The sequence below is a fragment of the Hordeum vulgare genome, chromosome 1H (assembly GCF_904849725.1).
Source record: "Hordeum vulgare subsp. vulgare chromosome 1H, MorexV3_pseudomolecules_assembly, whole genome shotgun sequence".
Lineage (NCBI taxonomy): Eukaryota > Viridiplantae > Streptophyta > Magnoliopsida > Poales > Poaceae > Hordeum > Hordeum vulgare.
The window spans coordinates 234,674,834-234,699,693 of NC_058518.1; the positions used below are offsets into that span (position 1 = coordinate 234,674,834).

General features: G+C 46.1%; 1 protein-coding gene across 1 annotated transcript in view; it reads right to left on the reverse strand.

The window, feature by feature from the left end:
• LOC123429570 (DNA polymerase epsilon catalytic subunit A-like) overlaps positions 1-7,078 on the reverse strand; it is a 31,122-nt gene extending 24,044 nt beyond the window's left edge. Inside the window, exons 1-14 of the mRNA XM_045113602.1 lie at positions 6,660-7,078; positions 6,016-6,081; positions 5,857-5,916; positions 5,621-5,716; positions 4,260-4,420; positions 4,014-4,102; positions 3,699-3,916; positions 3,199-3,285; positions 2,968-3,102; positions 2,498-2,620; positions 1,918-2,001; positions 1,560-1,724; positions 1,077-1,253; positions 796-909 (exon numbers count right to left, since the gene is read on the reverse strand). Coding sequence (XP_044969537.1) covers positions 796-909; positions 1,077-1,253; positions 1,560-1,724; positions 1,918-2,001; positions 2,498-2,620; positions 2,968-3,102; positions 3,199-3,285; positions 3,699-3,916; positions 4,014-4,102; positions 4,260-4,420; positions 5,621-5,716; positions 5,857-5,916; positions 6,016-6,081; positions 6,660-6,890 — 1,806 coding nt within the window. The 5' untranslated portion in view covers positions 6,891-7,078. The remainder of the gene's footprint in view (positions 1-795; positions 910-1,076; positions 1,254-1,559; positions 1,725-1,917; positions 2,002-2,497; positions 2,621-2,967; positions 3,103-3,198; positions 3,286-3,698; positions 3,917-4,013; positions 4,103-4,259; positions 4,421-5,620; positions 5,717-5,856; positions 5,917-6,015; positions 6,082-6,659) is intronic.
• Positions 7,079-24,860: the final 17,782 nt, after the last annotated feature.

Here is a 24,860-nt window from a genome sequence, read left to right on the forward strand (position 1 = left end):
GATCTGACAGCACAGCACAGTGAGCTAACAAGTCTGCTTCGTTCGGTGCCTAAGTTTGCCAAGCCAAATTTTGGCAAGCTAAGCCTTCACTATGTTTGGTCCCATATTTCTCCTCACATTTTTTTTTCGAAAAAACGCAAGGAGCGCTTGCGTTTCGCTTCATTGAAAAGGTGGGAGATTACATGCCTCCTAGGAGGTGATGGTTACAAGGCCAGTTCGTCATCAATGGACGTCCCAGGAGGCGGGCAGCACAACTCTCAACCCTTGTGCCCCAGCTTGTGCCCAACATTTGGCTTCTACTTTGATCCTATCGACTAATGCTTCTATCGAGGGTCTCGCGTTGTTGAAGACACAATCGTTCCGCTGTTTCCAAATCATCCAGGGGACAAGCATTGTGATGGATTGTAGAGCCTTGTGGAGTGCGGGCGGGGTTTGCTCCTTCGCTCGTTGCCACCAGTCAGGCAAGGTAGGTTCTCCTCACATTGGCTTGCCCTAGTTTTGGCACCCATTCAGCTAGCTCCGGTTCTGGGTTGGAAAACTTATTTACTAAACCAACGAGGCCCAAGCCACCCAATGTTTGCAAAACCAAACCTCAAGCGGTAAATAAGTATCTTGGTAATCGAATAAAGAATATGAGCTAAAATGAGGAATATAATTGTTTCAGCAGTCAAACATTTCATGTTTCAGTGTAACCAAATATGGGAATCGGCACTATGCTTCAGTTTGTCACATTGGTCTTAAGGAGACTAAACAGAGAGTGAAGATAGAAGACCACAGAAGGACAGGACACGATACCTTTTGCTTTATGGCATCCTTGACTTCATCATAATTTGTTACAGAATCAATATCCAATTTTCCTTCTACAGCAATGGCATATTGCAGATCACGGTCAAGGTTTTCAATTAGTTGCTGAAAAAAAATGCATTGAATTAATATACTGAATGTATGCATAGAAATTCTTGTATGAAACCACATCACTGTCCAACAAATTAATAATCCAGCCAGGTACAAAAAAGCTAAAGAACATTTTCAAGCTAAATTAAATAACATTTCCAGAATATTATAACTCAACTTACCTCAAATGCTGAGGGTTCCAGCTGAAATTTTGTAGGAAGATCAGATCTAAATACACCAGTTTCAAGACACTCAACATGACCACCAATGTATGTTTCGCTTTCAACTAGACGGTTATTGTAAAACTTCTCCAGATCAGATTGGTGCTTGTTAGGACAAATGATACTAGCCTTGAATGCCTATACATCAAAAGAAACTGATTTCAGCAAGCATCACAAAATCAGAAACAGTTGAGGAAGTGGTATTGTGGCAACTTGGGAGTCCCAAGTGCTTGGAGTGGGTTCAAATCCTGGGCCAACAAAGGGGTGAAAAGACTCATTCAAAAAGATGTTCAAAACGTGGTGTCTATTTAATTTACATGTTGTTAAACAACAGGCAAGTTTTTTGTCTCATGTATAGTTGTCCACAAACCAAAAAGGGCTATCTTTTGACTCAAATAATAACTGCAGTAGAGAAAACATGACAACAAAGTTTATTCAACACACCTGGACCATTAGTAGCATTTCACATAGTGTCCCACTTCCTTTCCGCAACACCTCATCAGGTGACATAGGTATTATGGTCGCAAGGGAGAAGATAAAAGGATGGACGTAAGTCATGTATAAGTAGTATGTCGCAACAGCATCTGATACAGAATAAGAAGCCATTGTCTGAAAATGAGACAATGCAAGGTAAAATGAGTAGCAGTGTCAGTTTCAGGTCAAGTGGTGGCTAGTACATTTTAAACAACAATATAGACAAGCAGCCATATTCACGGTTAGTTTTTTATGTAATCATTTGCACTTCAGCTACTTCTCTCAATGACAAAAGTTACCGCATCACCAAGACGGGTAGACTACATACCTGTGGCTGCTCCATTGCAAAGCGAACCATATCTTCTGGATTGACCTCCAGAGGATCATAACCAAGCTTGGCTTTTGTAACAGCCTGTAAGTGTCAAGATGGAAGGAAAGTCACTATGTAAATGCAAAAGCAACATATTCAGAATAAGCAAGATAACAGGCAAATAAAGCTGTCTTCAACAGCAACAGGTTAGATGTTGCTAGCTACGTGGATATCACCCAGTCTGGGGCACAGCTGAGAGCACCAGCCAGAGTTAACGGACTCCAGACGGTTCTACCAGACATATTAGTTCAGTTTCTGTTCTGTAGCATGTAGTCAGCCTTCCATACATAACTTTCTCTTCTTATCAATGCAACGAGATGCAAGGGTTTTACATCTCAGAAAATAGAAAATAATGCAACAAAAAGTCAGGCAATAGAAAAAGGTTAAATGACTAACGCTACCCTTTCAATGCTAGTTCAATATCAAAACTTCAAGAATTCATAGCATTTTCAAAACTCAGGCTTGACAAATCATTTAGTACTAAAAGCATAGAGCTCTTGAATTTAGAGTGCTTTTCTTTCATTAAGTGAAGTATCACCTTTAGACCTTGGCTTCCCTGTGGAAGGTAACTGTCTCGCTTCACCCAGGCAAAACAGTCAAGATGACAGGAAAATTTAGCTCGGCATTCGCCTTGATTACTGTCACATTGAAAACCAATCTCCTGTAGGAACAAAATAGGAAACACAAAAATGAAAAACGCAGTTTTTCATTCCAATAATTTTCCTATCTGAGAAAAAAACCTAGACAAAGAACAAATTGTAAAACATATGTGCATAATATTCCTTGAAACATTATGGATGACACTACCATGCTAATGACACTATCCCAGTCTTGTGAACTTTCTCCTTAGCTGCAGAAGTCCAGATGACCTTTTACAGAAAACTTTATTTGCATGCAACTGTTTGGCCAAGATTGTGAGTTACTATGTAGTTTATCATGTCATATGCTACATGAGTCATACCAAAAGTAACTATTGTCTGCTAAATTAAGGAGAAATTACCAGCATACCTCATTCATTTTTATCCCATGGTGGGCAGCTCTCTTCTCCAAAAACGGCCAGTCAAAAAAGTCACCATTGTATGTAACATAAATACCAGGTTTAACCTCTTGCATGTGAGAAAACCAAGCTTTTAGTAGACCCACCTGCAAATATAAAATATGAAAAACAAATGAGCAAATTAGTTAAGATGCTGAAAAATGCATATGCCACTGGACATAATATGTAAAAGTTGTTCATACCTCGTCTGCGACATTCTTAACTCTAAAATGTCCCTCGAATTCTGGTTTAGGTGTGTATTCCAAATCTTCAATATCTTCCCCTACACACTACAAATAAAAAATAATAATGTGTTATGCAGAACCTATTTTAAGGGAGAAAAATCATATGGCTCTTGCAATCACAATCAAGAACAATAGGTTCAGCTAAGTTAATGATCCAACTGCTATATGTATGTAGAAGTTGATTCTGAAGTATGCATCTGGTGGTTAATGCACGTGGCAGCTTCTTGGATTCCCCTTGGCAATTGCCATCTTTCTTAACATGGAAATAACGTTCTGTAAAGGCTTTTTTTTTCCCAGCGGAAGGAGAACTGGAGAATTGCATGTTGCTTCAATGAACAAAAGGTAAACAGCATACAGAAATGCCAGATAACTGATGCTATCCAAGACTAGGCAATAAATTGAACACAATAAACTGGATAGGTCATAAATAACCATAGCACAAACAAGACAATTTGTACCTCTCGGTTGATTATCAAGTACCCTTGCCCATCAATCATGTAGGAGATCATCATTACACTGTCATATTCAGCATCTGGAAACTTCAAGGGCAGCTTTGTGGTCTCAATATCAAATGCACATACATGAACTTCTGCACGCTGAAGCAGATCTTCCCTTCTCTGAAGCAAAACATCAGAACCAGATACACCAACATTATACCACTGTCCAGATCTCACATCTGCAAAGAAGTTCGATGCAGAAAAAATAGTGTCAGTTCCTCGGTGTTATATTTGCACATGCAGAAAAAACAAGACTTGCAAACTTTAGCCTCTCACCATTATCTATAGCGAAACGAACATGATAGGGAACATCATATTCACGCAAATCGATGATACAGTTTATGTAATCTTGTGGCCTTTCTACCCTGTTAGATAAACAAACCATAGTTAAGCAATAAATGCAAAATATTCAGAATACATACAAACGTAGAATGGATACACAGTAAAATTAACCCATAGAAACAAAACATAACTTGGGAACAGCAAAACAGGAGCAATTTTGCACTACATAATACAGGGTACCTTTTTACACCATAAATTGATTCAAATGCATCCACAGCATCTCTTTCTTCTTCGTTCTTTTCAACAACATGCATTAGATCACTCCTCACACGCATTAATTGCTGCACGGTATCGAACTGAATCTTCAAATATTTTCTCTTCAAACCCGAAAGGTGGTTTTTCTGCAACAGGAAGACGCAGAAAGACGGTGTGTTAAAATTATCTGCTACATTCGGCCCAGCAAAATGATGACAAAAAATTACACACGTGCATGGGAGCATTGACACCTTTGTGGAGTCATAGTAGGGACAGTCAACCAGAAGTGCAAAACAATAACAGGTAAACTCAGAGCATCTCCAATAGAAGATGTAGATGCAAAAATAACTACCTTTTGAATCTCCGAGGCCCAAAACACCCTCTCCAACAGATGATGTAGATGCAAAAAAAAAAATACATCTCCGCCTCCCAGAGATGTAAATTACAACACCTCGAGATGCAAATATACATCTCCGGGTGCAGGAGATGTAAAACGGGCGGTCGCACGCCAACTGCCCAACCGCTTTTCACTCGCCTTCCTGCCTCCCGTCCGACGCCATGGCCGACGACCCCGCCGCATCCTCCACCGTCACCGCTGGTCTGCCCCCCCCCCCACCGCCACCGGCTCAAATTCAGCCGCCGCCACCGAATTTGCCCAGCACGATCGGTCACCCCCGCCGCGCCGGAGCCACTTGTGAAGAAGCGGGCCGCCAAGAAGCCGCGCGATGGAGGAGTGAAGCTGCCGGCTGGTCGAGGCCGCAACCCGGCAGCCACCAATCCTCAACCTCGGCCGGCCAAAATCGCGAAGCCGGACGCGGCTGCAGCGGGCGATTGGTCGACGCCAGCGGCCATGTCTTCCTCCTCCGGCCGCGCAAAATGTGCTTGTGGAGGAGGATGAAGATGGCAATGGGGTGGAGAGAAAAATGCGGTTATAAAGCAGCTGCACGGCCGGTCGCCAAATTTACATCTCCATTTGCATCACCTATTGGAGTTGCCGATATACATCACCGTTATACATCATTATTGGAGTTGGCCCTTTTTTGGAGATGTAAAAAGCACTTATGGGAGATGTAAATTTTACATCTCCTGCTTTTACATCTCCAAATTTGCATCTTCTGTTGGAGATGCTCTTAACACATTGCAACTAGCTTGTCCATTGGTTCAATTTAAGTAAATTTAGGTGACGCACTTAGCGTGTGAACCTCAGTCTACTGTAACAAGCAACTAAGGTAAGAAAAAGGACAGCTACTGAATCTGAACATAGAACCAAACTCATCACAATTATTGCATTTTCTGATGCATACAAAAGGATATACTGAATTAAGGATGCATATTAAGGGACGTACAAGATCCAGATCCTCTTTTTCAATTATTTCTATATCAGCGATTTCCCCTTCATAACGTCGCCTGAGATATGCCTCAACTTCCAACTCCGTCTTCTCCTGAACATTTCAATTCACAAAAATAGAATATCAGACAAGGAACAGATTCATCAGGAAAGTTCACAGAAATATTGTGACTTTGTGACATCTATACTTTGATGGGATACGAGAACAGATCCCTCAGAAAATCTTAAGCTCACCTTAGTTGCAGCATAAAAATAAGGTGGGAACTTGTACTTCACTTTAAATGTAGAACCATCCTGCACAAAAGCATAAACAATTAGACATGGCAAGTCAAACAGTGTTTTTTTGGGGGGCAAGAAGGTCAAACAGTGTTAGTGTAGTTGCGCTTTGTTTACCTGGGACACAAAGTACAGGTCAACACAGCTGTAGATTTTCCCTGTATCCTCGTCCTCCCATGATGACTGCAGGTGTTATTGCAGTGTAAGAAATCACATAAGAAAGCCTATTTTATCAGTTAAAATATGGCAGCAGCATTATGCGTGCTTTTCAGATATTTTATCAGTTAATTCACTTGTATAATGCACAAAATTTTGCTTTGAAAAATAGTTGTTCATTCTTGTGGAACCATGGAAATTCTGCAGCTTCAAGTAATTTCATTGTTACTTTAAGTTGCTGTCAGAGACGACATTTCACTATACCGACAGTAGAAGCAGACTCACCACTCAACACTGTGGACTTGAAGTACAAAAAAATAGATAATGGAAGTAAACAATTCCTTCCATGATTTCACACTCTGCATTACCTGGGTGGTCTACACACCCTACTGATCTGTCAATTTCTCAAGCGACTGCGCTTGAAATGAGAAGTACTTCTTCCGTAATGAAATATAAGAGCGTTTAGATCACTATTTTAGTGATCTAAATGATTTTATATTTGTTTACAGAGGCAGTATTTAACAGACTCTGCAGACAGCTGCTAATTCCATAATACGGTCGACGCGAAATTGAAGCTAGAGCGGCGGGATCTAGAGGGAACTCACGGGGGAGAAGGTGAGGAGCCAGCCAAGCCGGCGGTCGCCTTGGGTGTAGGGCGCGAAGCCAAGCCGGCCCTCGAGGAGTTCCTCCGCGCCCAGCCGTAGCCGCTGCTCCTTTGCCGCCGAAGATCCAGACCTCCGACCGCCCCAGCTGCCGCCGCCGCCGCCGCCACCGCCACCGCCGCCTCCACCTCCTCCGGCCGACGGTCTCCGTCGCCGGCCATCACCGCCGCTCATGCTCGGCTGCCCTCGGTAAGCTGGGGAGAGGGGGGGTCGCCGGCCGGGATGGAGCTTCTTGAATGGCGGAGGGAACGGGCTGGACCAGGGGCGCCAGCGAACGGCGAGAGGCGCTGTGGCGGCGGGGAGACGGGGATTGGAGCGAACCGCGCGATGGGGTTTGCGACGTGAGTTTTTTTTTTCCTTTTTTTTTCTGGAGGAGGCGCGTATTTGGCCGCGCTGCCGTTTTGGTTTTTGGCGGGCTACTTTTCCTTTTTTCCCGCTTCCTAACCACCGCACGTGCAATCCCTACTCCTTCCCTTAGCAGGCCTTGGCCCAGCAGATTTTAATTCGAAACTATTCCCAAAATCCGAAATCACTAGTCAGGAAGTACACCTCGCAACGGTTAGGCGGGGTGTATCCTTCACGCGACAAGTGTCGCGTTCTGAGCGCGTTGGAGACCTTTCAACAGTGCTCCGCGCGTGACACTTGTCGCGCAGGGAAGAGTCCCGTTATTTCTGGTTTTCGTTTTTCTGGTTTTCCCTTTTTGCAATTAAGCCCCTGAACAATTTAGGTTTTCTAATAATCCTTCGATCTATTTGTTCAGATTTGCTTCGTCCCGTCTCGCGACCGACGTTCGCTACCGTCATTCGTTCCGTTGTGATCGTCCTGCCGGCGTACGTCCCGTTGTGGCCGTGTTGTGGCCGTGTTGTGGCCGTGTTGCGGCCGTGCGTCTCGCTGTGGTTGTCCTGCCGGCGTCCGTCCCGGTGTCGTGACCTTTTCCGTCGTGGTCGTGTCGGTGTGGTTGTCCCTAGTAAATCGCCCTGTTGTTTCCTGTTTTCCTGTTTTCGTTTTTCCCATTATATTTCCGGGAAATTGAGATTTCAGGGGAAATTACGGGTGGGGCTTCCAACACGATCAAATGTCAACTTTCAATTCTGATGTGGAATGAGTTCTTATTGATCACCGTTCTTTTGTAGGTAATGGCTTGCCCCTTTTGCCGAGTTGTAGGTGGTTGTCGGGATCCCGATCCTAAGTCATAGGAATCCAGCCTGTAACACATCGCATCTCTTTGCGGTCTCACGCACGGTTAACCCCACGGCTGCAAGCTTACCTTAGCCGGGACCGTTTGCGCCTTTTGACTCGCGTATGCACTTGTGTCGCTAGCAATCCGATGACAAAGACCCGGATCGACATGTCTAGTCATAAACCAAAGTGGCAGTTCCGCACAGGGACAGGCATACATGACCCAGCAAAGCAGGTGTCGGTCACCAGCGAATGTAGACGAGTAGTAGCAAGCTACAAGGACTGCATTACATCGCGTAACATTTCCCCAAGGGGATAGACACAGCAGCTAAGAAGGACACACGTCGGTCAACCAATGTGTCCGGAGCAGTAGCGAGCTACCATGGCTCGTTGGATCACAAAGGGGCATTTCCCTGTAAGGAATGCTACTAAAGTCTACGGCTAGGTAATCGAACCCCATACATATCAAGTAAGACACACGTACGCATGGCATACCGATATGTATAGATACATCGATGGCATCACAACATAACCATAAACATACAAGCTTTATTTAAGTGGCTCGGAAGAGCCGCACAGATAATATTACACAGTAGGGGTCTCACGACCCATCATAACAGTCATTCAAGTTACAAGCCAGCGGAAGTAATTAAACTGTCTGAATACATAGAGATGAAACTAGAAGGCACGTGGCCTGACTATACTACAGACCCACCCTAGGGTCAGATCGTAGCTGGGATACCAGCTACTCGTCGTCGTCGATATCTAGGAAGAACCCTCCATTAGGGTCATTAACAACCTCTGCAACAATTATTAAGAAAACATGAGTACGGAGGTACTCAGCAAGACTTTAGGATAACTATCTACTCATGCAATATATCAATAAGGAATTATGGGGTTTCATGCGGAAAGCGAGCATTTGACTCGTGGTTAGACAACTTGCATTTTTAAATAATTTTTGACAACTTGATTTCTCGCACACGAGTCCACTAACACCACAACAATACTCCATCGTGGAATCATTCCGTCTCCGTACGGAAATGCCGTCCACAACACTCACGCTTATCTTGACAATTTTATGAGTAGCCATTGAAGTTATCTATGAACAACATATGTCTCCAAGTAGTCCATATCCGCGGACGCGGCTATTCGAATAGATCATAACCCTGCAGGGGTGTACTTCTTCACACACGCTCTCGCCACTTATCGCCATGTGCACGTCATGCACCTCGGCAACCTTCAAGCGGAAGCCCAGCGAGGGAGTCAGCCACGATCGTTAACCACTCTAATACTTAGTCCAGGTATATCGCCTATCTAAGGGTAACCCGCATGGAAGTCCGGCCGAGGTTTCCGCCATGGCCCCAAACGATGTGCGCAGGGTTCCCAAGCCCACCATCCGGGCGCCACTTGGTACATTGTGCCACTGCCTACCGCATCACAGCCCACCTCTCAGGTCAGCACTATGCACGGCCTCCAGCATGACTATAAACACCAGAAACTACTTGCAACTCCTGGACCGAGTACTAAGCGATTAATAAGTCGAGCGGGGTCATATTTCAGGGCCCAGCATGTGGTAGTATCTCATCTTGGATTACATACACGGAACTCAGTTCCTAAGGACGGTTCCAATGAAACAACCCGCCATGTACTCCTACATAGCCTTTCACCGGTAACTTTACCAAATCAGGTTCAACACACAACCTTTACTTACTGAACACATTCTCACGATTTTGTTCATCTCCCAGATGACAGACCATACACAACTCTAAGCATAGCATGCATAGCAGGATAAGGCACATCATGGCTCAAGCATCTACCAGGTATGCTAGGTTGCAAGGTTCAACTATTTACTGTGACAAGGACATGTCATGCAAAGGAAGTGGGTTCAACTAACGTGGCAAAAGCAGTTGAGCATTTGATCCTAATGCAATAAGTAAGTGCAGGAGCGAGAACATGGGATTTATCGGAATGATCAAAATGGTTGCTTGCCTTGTTGCTAAGAGGAGGGACAATATCCATCAGTCAGATATTCGGTGGAATCCGGAGGAGCGGAGCCTACCGAAGAAAACGACAACAATCAATATCAATCATATGCAACAAGATGATGCATGAGCATGGTATGAGGATGCAAGGTGGTATGCTAATATAGCTAACATTTATTAGGTTTCAAGTTGATTTGAATCAGATTCAAATATCACTTCAAACGAGGTATTCTCAGATACCATTTTAATTGATTCGACCTGATGCTCACATCAACTTGTTTTTAACATGCATGGAAATGATATGTTAAGTTGCTGGTTGTGATTGAACAATGTTTGATCATAGCATTTGAAGTGGAATTCAAATGATTTTCAAATTCCATCTCCATAGCATTTATAAAATTTAACTTATTCATTATTCTACATGTTTGGTCCAATAACATTTTGAAACATGTTTGAAAATGACATATTTAGATTCCTTGGATTTTTCTGATACTTTTTCATATATAAATTATTTTCATTGGAGTTACAGATTAATTTCTATGATTTTTAGAAGTTTTGGCATTTTTTTGGAATTCTTTTAAATCAGAAACCTCTTTATTGCGTCATAACCACATCAGCAATGCGTCAGCAGGTCAACTGACCTGGTCAGGTCAAACCTGACAGGTGGGGGCCACTGGTCACTGTCTCAGGAGCTAATCCCGCGCTCACGAGCCCCTAAGTGGGTTTGACACACTGCTAGGGCCCACTGTCAGCGGCTACTTAGTGCTAATCCACCGGGGTTAGGCCGGCCACGTCGTCCCCCGCCGGAGACTGACCGGCGGCGACTAGATCCACGACGGATCTTCGACGGAGACGCACCAAAACGCACTGTGGTGCTCGGAATCGAGTGCCGAGAGCACTGGGATGATCCCCAGGCTCGGACTCATCCTCTACGGGCATCAGGAGGGGCTATGGGTGGCCGGAGCATGCCGGCGACGAGCCGAGGCGGCTGCCGGAGCTCGGGTTCATGGGTCTCAGGGCTAGAGTGCCGGAGAGAGAGGGGAAACAAAGGGGAAATGCTCGCAAGCTCATGGTGGAGGCGAAGGTGGGCTCAGACTGCTCGGGGAGGGGCTGTAGCCGGCGATCCACCGTCGATTTGCCGGCGGCCGGAGGTTGAAGACGACGGCACTGGGGGCGTTGCAGGGCTCGGGGAGGACGGATTCGTCGACGTGCGTGTCGGGCTCGGCGTTGCGGAGAGGATGGGACACTCGGGGGGGGCTTCCGTGTGGCCAGAGAGCTCGGGCTCCTCGAGCTCAAGCTTCTGACAATGGCGGCAGGAGGAGGGAGGAGAGAACCGAGAGGAGAGAGGGAATGGCGCTCGGGAACGGATAGGGACGCGCTCGGGGTAGTCATCCCCGTTGTCGCGCTGTCCTGGGGGGCACCAGAGGTCGCCACGGCGAAGCAGGAGGTGGAGGAGGCCGCCGTGGTCGATCTCTCCTCTGCCAGAAGGCAGAGGAAGAAGACGACCCTGCCCCTGGTGGGCTGGGCCTCGCACGTAAGCGTAGAATAGGTTTTTTTCCCATTTTCTGCTATTTCTGTTTCTGTTTTAATTACTGACATTGATTTCTATTTATTTTGGCTTCAAAAAGCAAACTAAAAATAGTTTGAAAAATGCTGGGGTGTTAGTTGGAATATTTCCAATCACCCATAAAGTTTTCAACATTTTTGAAAACTTAAAGTTTTTGAATTCAAATGTGTTAAGAAAATGGTTTTCTTCATTGCTTATTTGCTTTCAAGAATTATCAGAAAAGTTGAACTTTTCTTGAGGCCATTTTGGGTTCATTGATTTGAACAGGTTTAGAATTTCTTTGGATTTGAGAAGTGGCTAGGGTTTTTGAGTTTTACTTCACCACTTGCTTTGATATTGGTGCAATTTTCTTGGATGCAATGCAAAGAAGATATGAGCACAATGCTATACTTGATTAGGTTTCCAGAGATGTGACAGTGGCCCTTGTTCTTCCTTTGATTCTTGTGCGTGTGTGTTCACTGTGGTGCTGGATCGTAGCTGTTCAAGGCGTGTTGTGAGAATTTATTTCTTGTTTATCTGATTGTGTCATATTGTTGATGTTGTTTTGATTGGAATGTATTCCAGTGCCTTTGTTTATATGATTATGATGTTTGCTTCCATTCTTGTTGTAGTATGTTCCATGCAGTGTTAGATCACATCTTGCTTGCTACATTGAGGAGTGCAGAGCTTTAGCTATTCGGAGGGGTGACACAGATGTTGATCTTGTTCTTCACAACAGTGAGGGTAACTTATACCATGTTCTGTCTAGACATGGTCGGATGAGCAGTAAATTCCATGGTTCTTCGTGGGAAGAACTTGTGAATGATTATGGTCTCCGTCATGATGACATTATGACTGTTAGGCTTGAGCGCTATGGAACTATGATTGGTGTCGATTTTCATCGGGATGGTGTTATGTTGTTCCCTTTACCCTGTGTTGGTAAGTTATTTGTTGGACTGTTTTTTAGTTTTGTTTCAGTTTATACGTTTGTTGTTTTGCTCGATTTGTTAAATTATTTTTTGTAGCTCTTGAGGATCTGAGTGAAACTTGGAGGGAACTTGTTGACAGTTGTTTTTTATAGTCGTGGTGTCACTCTGAATTATCATGAAATGTATGTCATGTCGCGACAGCTCTTTGATGACAACTACATATTATGTTCTCCCTTTGTTCACAAGATTACCTCCATGAATGTTAATGATCAACATATGGTGAGCTTGTTTTTGGTTATTGTTTATTTATTTGTTATTTATGTATGTTGTGCTTTGGAGTTTATTTTTTAAAATTTGCAAGCTGAACATCACATAACTTGATGTTTTTTGTCAGGTTATTCCGAGCTTGGTCGTGAGTAGTTTGAAGGATTTTTTGTCAATTCCTAGGACTGGTTCCTTAATTCTTGAAATTGGTTTGGTTTCTGAAGATGATGATATATATGTGAGCATTCCTTGTTCCTACTTTATTGGATTGGGTGGTAGAATGGTGTTCAAGAAGGAAGGTTTCAGTAATTTTCTTCGGGCATCGTCTATTGAAGTAAACAATTTGGTGCTCATAACCTTCAAAGAGCGTGATCAAGAGCTTGTTGTTATTTTCAACCTTCTGCCAGAGCGATCCTACTTATATCGTGGCTCTTTTCTTTTAGAATAATAGATATTTAGATATGTTGTGCAGATGGATTGTGCTTCTTGTCTTTTAGAGATTGAGGGCCTCACGCATTGCACATCACATACCTTGTTTTCTTGTCTTACTATCCGGTGTGCTTGTGATATATAAATCGGATTGGATGTTCCTAATAGAAACCAGTGCTTGTGGTGGCTTCACACCCGTGCTTGTAGGGTCTTCAATACAGTGGCCTCCACACCTGTGGCCATAGAGGTTTTAATATCGTGGCTCTATAGGGGCTGCATAGGGCTGCACACCCGTGTTTGTAGAGGCTTCAATACCATGGCTATATTGGGGCTGGACACCGGTGCTTGTATATGCATCACTCCCGTGCCTATGGTGGCTTTAATTCCATGATTATATGGGGTGGAGACCTGTGCCTGTAGATTCTTCAATACCGTGGCTATAGGGGTTGCATAGCCGTGCCTGTAGAGGCTTCAATCCTGTGGCTATAGAGGCTGCACAGCCGAGTTCGTAGAGAGTTTAATATGGTGTTTGTGATGGCTTGCACCACTTGACGAATCCATTCAGCTGTGATTGCTAAAAAACAGCTCTTTCTGCGGGGAAGCACATCTATTCAACTGTGGTTGCTGATAAGAATGCTCGGGCTCGTAGAGTTAGGTGTTGTTGCGCCCTTTCTAGTGTCCAGAATTATCTAAACGTTTCTTTGGAACATCATCGCACTGTCTGTAACGTTTCTTTGAATCCATTCAGCTCTGATTGCTCAAAACCAGCTCTTTCTGTGGGGAAGCTTACAGAGTTACATGTTGTGCGCCTCGATTTAGCAGATGTATTCAACTGTGGTTGTTGATAAGAATGCTCAGGCTCGTAGAGTTAGTTGTTGTTGCGCCCTCTTTTTTTATGTAGTTCTTAAATGTAATGTTGAAGGTTCTGAACCATGTTTGAATGAAATGTGTGGAAACTCTGTTTCTATAAACCTGATTTCTTTCTTATTTCTTTGTTATTTTTATAAATATGAAACATATGTGTGTCCTTAGACGCACCCGTGCACCTATGGTTGACGCCCCCGTGCACCTACCATTGACGCACCCGTGCACCTACTGTAGACGCACCCGTGCACCTACCGTAGATGCACCCGTGCGTCTTCCTAGTGTGCATCTGTAGTTTTAGGGTTATTTTTCTGATGTAAAACTTACAAAGAACACAAGTTTTTTCAAGCGAGTTAACTAATGCGCTCCGTGGACCAAAGTATGTGGACCTACTATGTACACACCCTAAATAGGTGATTAGGTGTTCAACCAATTTGTAGTGCCTCTCCACTAGAATCACGGCTGTGCCTCCACAAGCGACATGTCAGACGTGACATTTGTAGGGTGAACATATGGGTTACGCGTCATAAACATAGAGGGAGTGAAGAAAAACACGTGCCTATCGCTGGGTGGGTGTACCGCACGGCCGTGCATCGCGCGATAGAAAAGTTGTGCCTATGGAGGAAGCACAACTGTGCATCTCACCAAAAAAAGAGAGCAGAAAACACATTTCTTTTTTAATTTCTTAGAGGCACGACTGTGCACCTACGGTTGATGCACCCGTGCACCTACCGTAGATGCACCCGTGCATCTTCCTAGTGTCCGTGGACCTACGGCGTACATACCGGTGGATCCACAGTGTGTGCATCCATGGATTTAGAGTGTACGCAGCCGTGCGTCTTGCTAGTGAACAACCGTGGTATTTGTTTTACATCACCGAAGCTGGGCTAGTGGGGTCGGTCTGGGGCACCTTATCAGGCAAGCGGGTCCACGCGGGAACGACTCGCCTCCCGGTGGCTCACAGGTCAGTGAGAACGGCGATACCGAGGCTCTGTGCACGTGGGAACTACTCGTCTCCCAATGGCTCACTCGCTATGCCACCTGTCCACTCTACCATCGGGCAGCGACACGGCGAGGCTTCTAGTTTGACCGGTCCCAACGCACGAACGACTCGTCTCCGGCTAGCCCACAGGGCAGCGACAGTTGCGACGCTTCAGTTGTTCTGACGGGTCCTATTAAATAGGAACCACCGCCACCTTCTTCACCCACTCGAGCGTCGACCACCCCACTCGTCCACCCCACTTACGGAGACAGAAAAACCTGGAACGATGCCGAAGCGTAACCTCGGCGCTCGCAACGGCGACGGAGGTCCGTCGAGCCCTAACCGGCGCCGGACGATGAACGAGGACCACACACGGTACCTATGGGAGAACAGCCTCCCGGTTCCATGGCCAAGCCTCGTGCTCCCGAAGGGGTGGAACCTCAACCACTGTCGGGTGCCTATACCACAGGTTCCGGAGGATGGTCTCGAGCATCGGCACGAGATCAGGCGGAGGCGCTTACTGCTGCCGCTCGATCTGAAGCTGGACCCGGGGTTTGCGCCCACCAACGACCTCTGGAATCGCTGGTTCATCCCACGCGTCGTGCACGAGGGGCGTCGGCGGATGTACTTCGCGTCCGCTGGGCCGCGACCGCGCCCACCGCTTCCGGCAGCACAAGGACAGGCGGCTCCCCTGCCGCTAGAGGTGGTTGATCCACCGCCAGAGGAGCAGCTGGCTCCGCTGCCGCTGGAGGTGGTGTTGGAAATATGCCCTAGAGGCAATAATAAAATGGTTATTATCATATTTCCTTGTTCATGATAATCGTCTATCGTTCATACTATAATTGTATTAATAGGAAACAGTAATACATGTGTGAATGAATAGATCACAATGTGTCCCTAGCAAGCCTCTAGTTGGCTAGCTCGTTAGTCAATAGATGATCATGGTTTCCTGATCATGGGCATTAGATGTCATTGATAACGGAATCCCATCATTGGGAGAATGATGTGATGGACAAGACCCAATCCTAAGCCTAGCACTAGATCGTATTGTTCGTATGCTAAAGCTTTTCTAATGTCAAGTATCTTTTCCTTCGACCGTGAGATTGTGCAACTCTCGGATACCGTAGGAGTGCTTTGGGTGTATCAAACGTCACAACGTAACTGGGTGACTATAAAGGTGCACTATGGGTACCTCCGAAAGTGTCTGTTGGGTTGGCACGAATCGAGATCGGGATTTGTCACTCCGTGTGACGGAGAGGTATCTCTGGGCCCACTCGGTAGAACATCATCATGAGCTCAATGTGACTAAGGAGTTAGTCGCATGATGACGTGCTACGGAACGAGTAAAGAGACTTACCGGTAACGAGATTGAACAAGGTATAGGTATACCGACGATCGAATCTCGGGCAAGTTCTATACCGACAGACAAAGGGAATCGTATACGGGATTGATTGAATCCTTGACATCGTGGTTCATCCGATGAGATCATCATGGAGCAAGTGGGATCCACCATGGGTATCCAGACCCCGCTGATGGTTATTGGCCAGAGAGGTGTCTCGGTCATGTCTGCCTGTCTCCCGAACCCGTAGGGTCTACACACTTAAGGTTCGATGACGCTAGGGTTATAGAGAATTGCTGTACGAGGTTACCGAAAGTTGTTAGGAGTCCCGGATGAGATCCCGGACGTCATGAGGAGCTCCGGAATGGTCCGGAGGTAAAGATTGATATATAGGACGGATGGTTTTGGACACCGGAAGTGTTTCGGGCGTCACCGGTAACGTACCGGGACCACCGGGACCACCGGAGGTGGTCCCGGGGGACCATCGAAGGGGCGCAACGACCCCGGGAGGCTAGATGGGCTAAGTGGGAAAGGGAACCAGCCCCTACGTGGGCTGGTGCGCCCCCCACCCAGCCCATGCGCACGAGAGAAAGGGGGGAAGGGGGAACCCTAGCATAGGTGGGCCTAAGGCCCACCAGAGGGGTGCGCCACCCCTCCTCCGTGCCCTGGCCGCCGCCCCCTCTCCCATCTGGGGTTGCCGCACCCCTTGGGGGTGGGAACCCTAAGGGCTGCGCCCCTCCCTCTCCCCCTCTATATAGATGAGGGTTCGGGGCTGTTTGAGACACGGTTTTATCTCTCTTCCGGCGCAGCCCTGCTCCTCTCCCTCCTCCTCTCTGCCGGCGCTTGGCGAAGCCCTGCCGGGAGACCTCGTCTCTCCACCGACACCATGCCGTCGTGTTGCTGGACTTCTTCCCCAATCTCTCCCTCCTCTTTGCTGGATCAAGGTGCGGGAGACGTCACCGGGCTGCACGTGTGTTGAACGCGGAGGTGCCGTTGTTCGGCACTAGATCGGAATCGCTGCGAGTACGACTCCATCAACCGCGTTCTAGCAACGCTTCCGCTTAGCGATATTCAAAGGTATGAAGATGCTCTTACCCCTCTCTCGTTGCTGGTCTCTCCATAGGAAGATCTGAACATGCGTAGGAAAATTTTGAATTTATGCTACGTTACCCAACAGTGGTATCCGAGCCAGGTTTTCTATGCGTAGATTCTATGCACGAGTAGAACACAAAAGTTGTGGGCGATGGTTTGTCAATTTGCTTGCCGTTACTAGTCTTATTCTTTTCCGGCGGTATTGTGGGATGAAGCGGCCCAGACCGACCTTACACGTATGCTTACGTGAGACTGGTTCCACCGACAGACATGCACATCGTGCATAAAGGTGGCTAGCGGGTGTGTGTCTCTCCTACTCTAGTCGGATTGGATTTGATGAAAAGGGTCCTTATGAAGGGTAAATAGCTTTGGCATATCATTGTTGTGGCTGTCACGTAGGTAAGAAGGCGTTCTTGCTAGAAACCCAAATCAGCCATGTAAAACTTGCGACAACAATTAGAGGACGTCTAACTTGGTTTTGCAGGGTTTGACATGTGATGTGATATGGCCAAAGTTGTGATGTTGCATGTATGATGTATGAGATGATCATGTTATTGTAATAGGTTTCACGACTTGCATGTCGATGAGTATGACAACCGGCAGGAGCCATAGGAGTTGTCTTAATTTATTGTATGAGATGCAACGCCATGTGCTTACTACTTTTACTTCATTGCTAACGGTTAGCCATAGTAGTAGTGATAGTAGTAGTTGGCGTGACGACTTCACGGAGACACGATGATGGAGATCATGGTGTCACGCCGGTGACGATGATGATCATGCGATGCCTGAAGATGGAGATCGAAAGAGCAAAGATGATAATGGCCATATCATGTCACTATATGATTGCATTGTGATGTTTATCATGTTTTACATCTTATTGCTTAAAATGACGGTAGCATAATAAGATGATCCCTATTAAAATTTCGAGAACGTATTCCCCTAAGTGTGCACCATTGCGAAGGTTCGTTGTCTCGAAGCACCACGTGATGATCGGGTGTGATAGATTCTAACGTTCGCATACAACGGGTGTAAGCCAGATTTACACACGCGAAACACCTAGGTTGACTCGACGAGCTTAGCATGTACATACATGACCTCGAATACAAGAGACCGAAAGGTCGAACATGAGTCGTATGGTTGAATACGATCAGCATGAAGTTGCTCACCATGGTGACTAGTCCGTCTCACGTGATGATCGGACACGGGTTAGTCAACATGGATCATGTATCTCTTAGATGACTAGAGGGATGTCGATTTAAGTGGGAGTTCATACTTAATTTGATTAAATGAACTTAATTGTCATGAACTTAGTCTAAAAGTTGTCTTTACAAATATTGTAGATGTCCAACGTCAACCTCAACTTCAACGCATTCCTAGAGAAAAACAAGCTGAAAGATGATGGTAGCAACTATGCGGACTGGGTTCGCAACCTGAAGCTCATCCTTGAAGCAGCTAAAAAGGCTTATGTCCTTAATGCGCCGCTAGGTGACCCTCCCGCTCCCGCAGCAGCCCAGGACATTCTAAACGTCTGGCAAGCGCGGAGTGATGACTACTCTCTGGTCAGGTGTGGCATGTTATACAGTTTAGAAACGGGGCTCCAAAGACGTTTTGAGCAACACGGGGCATATGAGATGTTCCAGGAGCCGAAGCTAGTTTTTCAAGCTCATGCCCGTGTCGAGAGATATGAATTCTCCGACAAATTCTTCAGCTGTAAGATGTAGGAGAACAGTTCTGTCAGTGAGCACATACTCAAAATGTCTGGGTTACACGGTCGTCTGACTTCACTTGGAGTCGAACTTCCGGATGATGCTATCATTGACAGAATCCTCCAGTCTCTCCCACCAAGCTACAAAGGCTTTGTGCTTAACTACAACATGCAAGGGATGGAGAAAACCATTCCCGAGTTGTACTCGATGCTCAAGTCTGCAGAAGTAGAAATCAAGAAGGAGCATCAAGTGTTGATGGTCAACAAGACCACTAGTTTCAAGAAAGGCAGGGGTAAGAAGAACTTCAAGAAAGACGGCAAAGCTGTTGCCGCGCTCGGTAAGCCAGATGCCGGGAAGAAGAAAAAGAATGGACCCAAGCCTGAGACTGAGTGCTTCTATTGCAAGGGAAAGGGTCACTGGAAGCGGAACTGCCCCAAATACTTAGCGGACAAGAAGGCCGGCAACGTTAAAGGTATATGTGATATACATGTTATTGATGTGTACCTTACCAGCGCTCGTAGTAGCTCCTGGGTATTTGATACCGGTGCTATTGCTCACATTTGCAACTCAAAGCAGGAACTGCGGAATAAGCGGAGACTCGCCAAGGACGAGGTGACAATGCGCGTCGGGAATGGTTCAAAGGTCGATGTGATCGCCGTCGACACGCTACCTCTACATCTACCGTCGGGATTAGTTTTAAACCTTAATAATTGTTATTTAGTACTAGCTTTAAGCATGAACATTGTATCAGGGTCTTGCTTAATGCGAGACGGCTACTCATTTAAGGCAGAGAATAATGGTTGTTCTATTTATATGAGTGATATGTTTTATGGTCATGCTCCGCTGGTGAATGGTTTATTCTTGATGAATCTCGATCGTGATGTTACACATATTCATAGTGTGAGTACCAAAAGATGCAAAGTTGATAATGATAGTCCCACATACTTGTGGCACTGCCGCCTTGGTCATATCGGCGTTAAGCGCATGAAGAAGCTCCATACTGATGGACTATTAGAGTCTCTTGACTTTGAATCATTTGACACATGCGAACCGTGCCTCATGGGAAAGATGACTAAGACTCCATTCTCAGGAATAATGGAGAGAGCAACCGACTTATTGGAAATAATACATACTGATGTGTGTGGTCCAATGAACGTTGAAGCTCGCGGTGGTTATCGTTATGTTCTCACTCTCACCGATGATTTGAGTAGGTATGGGTATATATACTTGATGAAGCACAAATCTGATACGTTTGAAAAGTTCAAGGAATTTCAGAGTGAGGTTGAGAATCAACGTGACAGAAAAATTAAAGGTCTACGATCTGATCGTGGAGGAGAATATTTGAGTCACGAGTTTGGCACACACCTAAGGAAGTGTGGAATCGTTTCACAACTGACGCCGCCTGGCACACCGCAGCGCAACGGAGTGTCTGAACGTCGTAATCACACTTTATTAGATATGGTACGATCTATGATGTCTCTCACCGACTTACCGCTGTCATTTTGGGGATACGCATTAGAAACTGCAGCATTCACTTTAAATAGGGCACCGTCTAAATCCGTTGAGACGACACCGTATGAACTATGGTGTGGCAAGAAACCTAAGCTGTCGTTTCTTGAAGTTTGGGGCTGCGATGCTTATGTGAAGAAACTTCAACCAGAAAAGCTCGAACCCAAAGCGGAGAAATGCGTATTCATAGGATACCCTAAGGAAACTATTGGGTATACCTTCTATCTTAGATCCGAAGGTAAAACCTTTGTTGCCAAGAACGGATCCTTTCTAGAGAAAGAGTTTCTCTCGAAAGAAGTAAGTGGGAGGAAGGTAGAACTTGATGAGGTAATTACATCCCCTCTCGAACAGGAAAGTAGCGCAACGCAAGAAGTTGTTCCTGTGGAGCCTACACCGACTGAAGAGGAAGTTAATGATGATGATCATGAGGCTTCGGATCAAGTTACTACTGAACCTCGAAGGTCCACAAGGGTACGCTTCGCACCAGAGTGGTACGGCAACCCTGTGATGGAAATCATGTTGTTAGACAACGGTGAACCTTCGAACTACGAAGAAGCGATGGCGGGCCCGGATTCCAACAAATGGCTTGAAGCCATGAAATCCGAGATAGGATCCATGTATGAGAACAAAGTATGGACTTTGGTGGACTTGCCCGATGACCGGCGAGCCATAGAAAATAAATGGATCTTCAAGAAGAAGACTGATGCAAACGGTAATGTAACCGTTTACAAAGCTCGACTTGTCACAAAGGGTTTTCGACAAATTCAAGGAGTTGACTACGAAGAGACTTTCTCTCCCGTAGCGAAGCTGAAATCAGTCCGAATCATGTTAGCAATTGCCGCCTTTTATGATTATGAAATTTGGCAAATGGATGTCAAAACAGCGTTCCTTAACGGGAACCTTAAGGAAGAGTTGTATATGACGCAACTAGAAGGTTTTGTCGACCCTAAGGGTGCTAACAAAGTGTGCAAGCTCTAGCGCTCTATCTATGGGCTGGTGCAAGCATCTCGGAGTTGGAACATTCGCTTTAATGAGGTGATTAAAGCGTTTGGGTTCATACAGGTTTACGGAGAAGCCTGTCTGTACAAGAAAGTGAGTGGGAGCTCTGTAGCTTTCCTCGTACTATATGTAGATGACATATTATTGATGGGGAATAATATAGAGATGTTGGAGAGCATAAAGGCCTATTTGAACAAGAGTTTTTCAATGAAGGACCTTGGAGAAGCTGCATACATATTAGGCATCAAGATCTATAGAGATAGATCGAGACGCCTCATAGGTCTTTCGCAAAGTACATACCTTGACAAGATATTGAAGAAGTTCAATATGGAAAACTCAAAGAAAGGGTTCTTGCCAGTTTTGCAAGGAATGAGATTGAGTAAGACTCAGTTACCGACCACGGCAGCAGATAGAGAGAAGATGAGTTCTGTCCCCTACGCTTCAGCCGTGGGCTCTCTAATGTATGCCATGCTGTGTACCAGACCTGATATAAACCTTGCCATAAGTTTGGTAGGGAGGTACCAAAGTGATCCCGGTACGGAACACCGGACAACGGTCAAGAATATCCTTAAGTACCTGAAAAGGACTAAGGAAATGTTTCTCGTTTATGGAGGTGACAAAGAGCTCGTCGTAAATGGTTACATCGACGCTAGCTTCGACACAGATCCGGATGACTCTAAGTCACAGACCGGATACGTATATGTGTTGAATGGTGGGGCAGTGAGCTGGTGCAGCAGCAAGCAAGAAGTCGTGGCAGCATCTACATGTGAAGCGGAGTACATAGCTGCTTCAAAATGGCTCATGAAGGAATTTGGATGAAGGAGCTCATCACCGACCTTGGAGTGGTTCCAAGCGCGTCGGGTCCTATGACACTCTTCTGTGATAACACTGGAGCCATTGCCATAGCCAAGGAGCCCAGGTTTCACCGGAAGACGAAGCACATCAAGCGCCGCTACAACTCCATCCAGGACCATGTCCAGAGTGGAGTGATAGATATTTGTAAAGTACACACGGATCTGAATATTGCAGACCCGTTGACTAAACCTCTTCCACGAGAAAAACATGATCAGCACCATAATGCTATGGGTGTTCGATACATCACAATGTAACTAGATTATTGACTCTAGTGCAAGTGGGAGACTGTTGGAAATATGCCCTAGAGGCAATAATAAAATGGTTATTATCATATTTCCTTGTTCATGATAATCGTCTATCGTTCATGCTATAATTGTATTAACAGGAAACAGTAATACATGTGTGAATGAATAGATCACAATGTGTCCCTAGCAAGCCTCTAGTTGGCTAGCTCGTTAGTCAATAGATGATCATGGTTTCCTGATCATGGGCATTAGATGCCATTGATAACGGGATCACATCATTGGGAGAATGATGTGATGGACAAGACCCAATCCTAAGCCTAGCACTAGATCGTATTGTTCGTATGCTAAAGCTTTTCTAATGTCAAGTATCTTTTCCTTCGACCGTGAGATTGTGCAACTCCCGGATACCGTAGGAGTGCTTTGGGTGTATCAAACGTCACAACGTAACTGGGTGACTATAAAGGTGCACTAAGGGTACCTCCGAAAGTGTCTGTTGGGTTGGCATGAATCGAGATCGGGATTTGTCACTCCGTGTGACGGAGAGGTATCTCTGGGCCCACTCGGTAGAACATCATCATGAGCTCAATGTGACTAAGGAGTTAGTCGCACGATGACGTGCTACGGAACGAGTAAAGAGACTTACCGGTAACGAGATTGAACAAGGTATAGGTATACCGACGATCGAATCTCGGGCAAGTTCTATACCGACAGACAAAGGGAATCGTATACGGGATTGATTGAATCCTTGACATCGTGGTTCATCCGATGAGATCATCGTGGAGCAAGTGGGAGCCACCATGGGTATCCAGACCCCGCTGATGGTTATTGGCCAGAGAGGTGTCTCGGTCATGTCTGCCTGTGTCCCGAACCCGTAGGGTCTACACACTTAAGGTTCGATGACGCTAGGGTTATAGGGAATTGCTGTACGAGGTTACCGAAAGTTGTTCGGAGTCCCGGATGAGATCCCGGACGTCATGAGGAGCTCCGGAATGGTCCGGAGGTAAAGATTGATATATAGGACAGATGGTTTTGGACACCGGAAGTGTTTCGGGCGTCACCGGTAACATACCGGGACCACCGGGACCACCGAAGGTGGTCCCGGGGGACCATCGAAGGGGGGAAACGACCCCGGGAGGCTAGATGGGCTAAGTGGGGAAGGGAACCAGCCCCTAGGTGGGCTGGTGCGCCCCCACCCAGCCCATGCGCACCAGAGAAAGGGGGGAACCCTAGCATAGGTAGGCCTAAGGCCTACCAGAGGGGTGCGCCACCCCTCCTCCCTGCCCTGGCCGCCGCCCCCTCTCCCATCTGGGGCTGCCGCACCCCTTGGGGGTGGGAACCCTAAGGGCTGCGCCCCCTCCCTCTCCCCCTATATATAGATGAGGGTTCGGGGCTGTTTGAGACACGGTTTTATCTCTCTTTCGGCATAGCCTTGCTCCTCTCCCTCCTCCTCTCTGCCGCCGCTTGGCGAAGCCCTGCCGGGAGACCTCGTCTCTCCACCGACACCACGCCGTCGTGTTGCTGGACTTCTTCCCCAACCTCTCCCTCCTCCTTGCTGGATCAAGGTGCGGGAGACGTCACCGGGCTGCACGTGAGTTGAACGCGGAGGTGCCGTTGTTCGGCACTAGATCGGAATCGCTGCGAGTACGACTCCATCCACCGCGTTCTAGCAACGCTTACGCTTAGCGATCTTCAAAGGTATGAATATGCTCTTACCCCTCTCTCGTTGCTGGTCTCTCCATAGGAAGATCCGAACATGCGTAGGAAAATTTTGAATTTATGCTACGTTACCCAACAGGTGGCTGATCCAGTGGCAGATGATCAGGCGGCTGCGCTGGAGCAGGAGAAAGCGCCACCTTCATCCGACAGCAACGAGGAGTAGGTGATGGCGACGGAGCTGGCGGCAAGGCGAGGAGTGGCGTGGCGGCAAAACTAGTATAGGGTTTGCCTTTTTGTTTGTAGGGTATATATAGGGTACCCTTATATATCTATGAAAACATCGAACTTTATCTTAATCGAAATGAAGTTATGTTTAATTCGTATTTTGTTTGTAGTAATATTTATCTTAATCGTAATGATGTAAACGGTTTACATCATCTTCGTATTTTCGAGTTCATTTTTTAAAATTTGCAAGCTGAACATCATATAACTTTATGTTTTTTGTCAGATTATTACGAGCTTGGTTGTGAGTACTTTGAAGGATTTTTTGTCAATTCCTAGGATTGGT